General features: G+C 40.7%; 2 protein-coding genes across 2 annotated transcripts in view; one reads left to right on the top strand and one right to left on the bottom strand.

The window, feature by feature from the left end:
* Window positions 1–4901, bottom strand: part of BCO1 (beta-carotene oxygenase 1) — a 68636-nt gene extending 63735 nt beyond the window's left edge. The window contains exon 1 of the mRNA XM_074839292.1: window positions 4820–4901. The gene's annotated coding sequence lies outside the window, so the exon portion shown is untranslated. The remainder of the gene's footprint in view (window positions 1–4819) is intronic.
* Window positions 1–5920, top strand: part of LOC141929589 (polycystin-1-like protein 2) — a 40842-nt gene extending 34922 nt beyond the window's left edge. The window contains 5 exon segments of the mRNA XM_074839288.1: window positions 172–332; window positions 1991–2201; window positions 3584–3685; window positions 4836–4967; window positions 5810–5920. Coding sequence (XP_074695389.1) covers window positions 172–332; window positions 1991–2201; window positions 3584–3685; window positions 4836–4967; window positions 5810–5920 — 717 coding nt within the window.
* The last annotated feature ends 194 nt before the right edge of the window (window positions 5921–6114 follow it).

Genomic DNA, 6114 nt, shown 5'->3' on the forward strand with positions numbered 1-6114 from the left:
AGGCAACATTTTATTTTGCTGGAATGCTTCTTTTAGGAAATTGGTGCAAGACGTAGTTTTATCCATGTGCAGTAGTCTGCTTTATTGCAGAGGGGTTAGCCCTAATCTTTAGAGGTGTGTTGTACGATACAGAGTCATGAGACTGAAACAGTAAAACTCCTCTTTTCGCAGGGAAAACTGATGAAGACTCTGAGATGGAGATACTTCCACAGCAAGTGGAATCTCCTGGAGATGGCCATTATATTGATTAGCTGGAGTGCCCTGTCAGTGTTTGTGAAGCGGACAATCCTTGGGACCCGAGACATCAGCTACTACCAGGAACACAAAGAGGAGTAAGTACTAATGCTATTTAGTGCATCCTTTGTTGGTGCTGCTTATGCAGAAACAAATCTATTTTTCCTCTTCACAGTCAGCAGCTTGTCTCTGCTAGATAATGCTACCCTATATGGCTATATTCATGAAGCGTGTAAGTATTTCAGGGCTTAGATTGTGCCAGCAATAGGATTTTCTTCTGATATTGCTCTAATAAAATCCAGCACACTTGAGCACCAAGTTCCCTAGCCTGGCTGCTAGTTGCCTATCTGCATCACCCTCTTCTGAATCAACAAGCCTTTCTGCTGCAGGACATCCATCCAGATAGTAGATAGTCTGCCTCATTCTTTCTTGTAAAAAGCCATTGGTTAGAGGATGATAATGGTTTATTTTATGCAGAATGGAAAATTATAACATCTGTTAAAAAATGGTCACACAGGGAAGGGGTCATAGAATTGCAGGATAATTTAGGAAGGAAAGGACCTCTGGGGGTCCCTGCTCCAACCTCCTGCTTTGGTGTTAGATCAGGTTGCTCTGGGCCTTGTTTGGTTGAATTTTGAGTATCTCCAAGGACAGAGGTTCCACAGCCTCCCTGGATCCCTGTTTCCAGTGCTGAACCACTCTTATTGTGGGAGAAAAAAAAGGTTTTTCCATCTCCAGCTGGAATTCCTCTTGCTGTAACTTGTGGCTGTTGTCTCATCCTTTCATCGTGTACCTCCAGGAAGCATCTTACTACATCCTCTCTAGAACCACTGACCAGGTGGTTGGAGACAGCAATTAGAGACCTCCTCCGCCGCCTTCTCTCCAGGCTGAACAAACCCAGCTCTCACCTCCTTCTCTTGGATGTCCTGTACCCCGACTCCCAACCACCTCAGTGGCCCTTCACTTGACTCAATGTCCTCCTTGCACTGGGGAGCCCAAAGCAGGACTCAGTATTCCAGACACCTCGCAAGTGCTGAATGAGAGGAAAGAACAAACACTTCCTTTCACCTGGCAGCTACACTCTTGCTAATGCGTATCACATAGTATATGTCATGTGCAATATTAGCAAACACAATTTATAAAAGCTTTTTGTGGTCACCTCTGTTGTAAGCAAAATTGTAAGTACAAACAATGTGCTACCTTTATAAATGGTAAATATAAGCATTACCAAGTTTTTTTCAGCTAACATTAAGACTTGACTCACCTCAGTCACAGATCACAGTTCTGACCTCCAATCTTTTACTTCATTCCTTACAGTACTTTCTCACATCTTGTTGGAAATGAGCTAATCCTGTCACAGCTAGTGCATCCTGCTAGCTGCACAGCACCAGTAACCCCATCCCCTCAATTACACATGCATAGAACAACCTGTCTTCCTTTCTAAGGGTCAGAATTTGATAGAAAGTTTGCATTAGCTGCCTTTAAACTGTGACTTGCTAAAAATGAGCAGCATTTGGGCTACAGCCTAGACCCTCTCTCAGCTCTAGCTAACACTGAAAAAAACCTCTGCCATGTACAACTGAGCTTTTTGTGTATGCACAGCAGGAAGTACAGGTGGGAACATTCAAGCAAGAACTCAAGTTAGCCCTCCACTGAAAACAAGGACGGGGGGACTGGCTCTTCCAGCATACTCATTTACGCACTTCAAAGGCTTCTGTGTGCTCGGTCTATTACATCTTTTCTTTTTTTCTAACAGCTGTGTAAGCTTTAATGAAACAGCAAGAGCCGATGCAGTTCTTGGCTACCTGATTGCGTTCCTGGTGCTTCTCTCCACAGTGAAACTGTGGCATCTCCTGAGGCTCAACCCTAAACTAAACATGATCACTTCAACTCTAAGGAGGGCATGGGGTGATATCTCCGGATTCATCACTGTTATTGCAATCATGTTCCTCGCCTACTCCATTGCCGTGAGTACCGCTGCGGTTTCTGTTGTCCGCAGTCTGCATCCAGGTACTGTCAGGTTAAATGAATTATTTCTGAATGCTGAAAGCAATATAGCTTTGAAATGTAAAACTGAATAAAGGTGCCTATCTAAATCTTAGGTTAGCAGCTTGGAGCCCAGTTCTTCAGTGTAAGTGAAAGAGAAGTTAAAATATCTACTTGTCTGTTCTTTGCAAACTGAAATTTAGTACAAAAATCAAACACCAAGAGGAGAAAATGGATTCTCTGTGTGTAATAGGTGTGACAAAGAACAAAGTATGGGAAAAAATAATTTTCTGGATAAAGCTCAAATTGGGGAGAGTGCAGCAAGTGCCATTTTCTGTTTGGCTAGTTTTTAAGTGGGAAATAATTATTTTTCTGCCCATTATAGGAATACTTATGCAAATAAAACTGTATTTTCATTCTAATGAGATTAAAAAATTATTGGACTGCAACTATTTATGCATATTTCCTGACTTGGCTGAAATGTTTTGTGTAAATCTCCTGGCAAAGTGATGTGGGAAATTCAGCACATCTCAATCGCAAAATCACTGAAAAAGTGGAAACTATCTGAACCGAACCCGCTGTCCTGTAAAGGGCAGTCCTGTGACAAACGGGACCTGCTGCAGTGTCACACTGCCTGATTTGAGAGTCCTCAACTCTCCCTTCCTCCAGCACTGACACTCTAGCAACTGGGTAGCTTCAGGCATCAGTAAGGCCACAAACTTAACAGGTGATGAGATCAGTTCCATGACCCAGCCTGTTGTCATGTCATGCAAGTGCTGGAGCTGTGAAAGAAAGAGGTAGTAATATATATGTAAGGATGGAGAAAAAGGTGAGACTGCAGCAGCCCCCATTTAAACCAGACACAGTAGGCCCATAAGGTATAAATGAAGAAAATAGCACCTTGGTTACTGAGTGAAAACAAGGAGGCTGCCTATTGGGGAGGATCTGTGTGCTGAAAGGCAAGTGTTTGTGACTATGATTAATTCGGTCAATCATGCAGGGATATATCTGCTACTTAGGGGTGGTCTAAATTACTTTCCTGACTTTGCCATGTATTTGCAGATTTTTACGTTATCTAGTGGCAAGCTGAGCAGGTATAAGACATTCTCATGTCCATGATAAAAGGTATTACAGCTAAACACATTCAGAAAGTGTGAATCCAGTTCTCAGCTCTGGGTTACTCTTCTGTGACCTCGTCTGGTGTTTCCCCTGCTCATAGACAAAAAAAAACCCCAAAACACACAAAAAGCTTTATGGCTCTGATGACAAGCTAGGAGAACTTTCTCTGAATACAGTAGTCATTAGCTGATTTTGCAGCAAGGACTCTGATCATGACACAAGATATGCCTTCTTTCCTCTGCAGACAAACTTGATATTTGGCTGGAGGCTCTACTCTTACAAAACACTCTTTGATTCATCAGAGACCATGGTCAGTCTTCAGCTGGGAATCTTCAACTATGAGGAGGTACCATCTGTGGTTTTGAGAAGTTTATCCCTGTGTAATTAGCAGCTCAGCTATCAAATATGCTTTAAACCAGCAAATAGAAAGACTTTCAATTAATGCTAGACTTTACTCTGATTTTGCAAGCTCCACAGGATCCTAAAGCAGCCACCTTTTCTCAACAAGACAAGAAAAAGACACCAAGTGAAATATATCTCACATCCCATTTTGACCATCAGTAGACTCATAATGAATGTTTCATTGAGAAAGGTGCTCACATTTTAACTAGATATGTTGCTCATGGACCACAGAAAGTTTTGAGCAATTTTGTTAGAAAGCTACAGAATGTGAGTGATGCCCTGCAGTTGTTCTGAACACTCACCCATCAGCTTCTCAAGAAAGGCAAGGCCTTTCACAAGGGAACTTTATGTTACATTTGATTTTATTATTCTTGACTTTTTCATTAAGTTCTTTCAAATGTTACAATATCCTTTGAACAGTTCTTTGTGGATTAAGCTAGTTCTCAGACATCTCTGACTGCGAAGTCCTCCTTGGTGGATGTTTTTAGACCATGGATCCAACAGGGTATGGGCAGCTTTGAAGATCAGTAATTGGGCACAAATTTTTTCACCTCTACATCCCACTCATGTTAATCATGAAAATATATTCCTGTGTTATAGCTTACATGAAAATGAGGAATTTGGATTTTTACACAATCCTTTGTTGGTATGTGTCCATGGCAGTCTGACTGGGCTTCTTTGTAAAGACACTACTAAATAAAAGCATACAGAGATTTCATCTACACTTGGAAAGCTGAGGCATGATGGAGCTTCAGCTGTTCTGCAGATAGACAGATCTCCAGGCTTGTCAACTTCCACATGAAATTTCCATACCCTTACAGACAAATGCAAACACTTAAAAAAGCCCAAAGATTGCCCATATTAATATATCATATATATAAAATATTCCATCTTTGTACTGTATCATATCAACATAGGAAAGAGACTAAAGGAGAAAATTTATATATATATGTATAATATAGACAGCATAATTTATTAGACACAGGGATTTTGAGACAAACTCCTTATTGTGTTTTAACTGCCTGTATGTATGTATGTTTTGCGGGGTTTTTTTTACAATCAAAGAATGACATCTTACCTTATTAATGCTACAGGTCTTGGACTACAATCCAATTCTAGGCTCCTTCTTAATTGGATCCTGCATAATTTTCATGACATTTGTAGTACTGAATCTGTTCATTTCGGTGATTCTGGTTGCTTTTAGTGAGGAGCAGAAGCACTACCAGGTGTGTTCATTTAAGCTCTCCTGCCATTTTTAGCATTTATTGTGCAGTTCTTACTCATGATTTAGGTATTCCACCATCAGATGAAGCCCAAGTAAACTCAGTCCAACTCTTAAGAAGTAAACATTTACTCATAAAGCGCGCTTCAGATTTTCCAGATTTATACTGTCCATTCCTGTTCAGACGAGTCCCTGTGCAGATTTAGTGCAAGATCTGATTTGTAGCCTTCTGTTCACATACTAAATCTGGCAAAAGTCTCAGACTTGTGCTACAGCTCCACGAAATCAGAGCCAAAACTGCTCCTAAAGTCCTTGAGGACTTTACAGCTCCCTTTTAAAATGTCACTGTGAGTGTCTGATCCATTCAAGGTACTGATAGCATGGTGTGAAATTCTGCTTAGTACTCCAGTACCGTCCAAAATTCCTCTATGTTTTAAATAAAGTCAAGGCAGATGAAAACAAAGGACATGGACAATACAAAACAAAGTATATTTAGTTTTTATCATTTAGTTCATCTAGAAATGGTGGGTGGCTCATTGTGTATACCGCTAGCTGTATGGTAGCTGGCAAGTGAACTCGGGGCTCCTGTAGCAGGATTTCCCTGGGCTTTGACAGAGCCAAAACTTCTGTAACGTCCATGCTTACCCATGCTTATTTGGGACTTTTGCCTTGATAAAAATATTGGCATGATGTTTTGCTTTGGCAGTTACTCATGCTCTGCTTAGAGTGAAAGTTGGTTTATTTAATCTCAAGTAGAGATTTTCTCTTGAAACTTTCTCTGGTTTCAGCAGAAACTGTATCCGCTTCTGGTCTGTGCATCTGAGTAACTTCTCGTTGTTATTTCAGGCTTCAGAAGAAGAGGAGATTGTTGATCTAATGCTAATGAAACTTTTCAGTTTCTTTGGGATTAAATGCAAGAAGGAAGAGAAGCCAGTCACTAATGATCAACTGGAATAACTTGCCAATGATTAAATGATAACCACAATGAAAAGTCACTTTGGGGGTGAAAGACTCACTTTTTAACTATCAGCTGCAGTGGCTAGACTTAAGTTTTCATGGCTTCTGACTAAAATGCTGTGGCACTCAACCAATAAACTGTTGCTGACATGTTATTTTGGAGTATTAGCTAAGAAATAACGCTAAACCTAACA

This window comes from Strix aluco, chromosome 14 (genome assembly GCF_031877795.1).
Source record: "Strix aluco isolate bStrAlu1 chromosome 14, bStrAlu1.hap1, whole genome shotgun sequence".
Taxonomy (NCBI): Eukaryota; Metazoa; Chordata; class Aves; order Strigiformes; family Strigidae; genus Strix; species Strix aluco.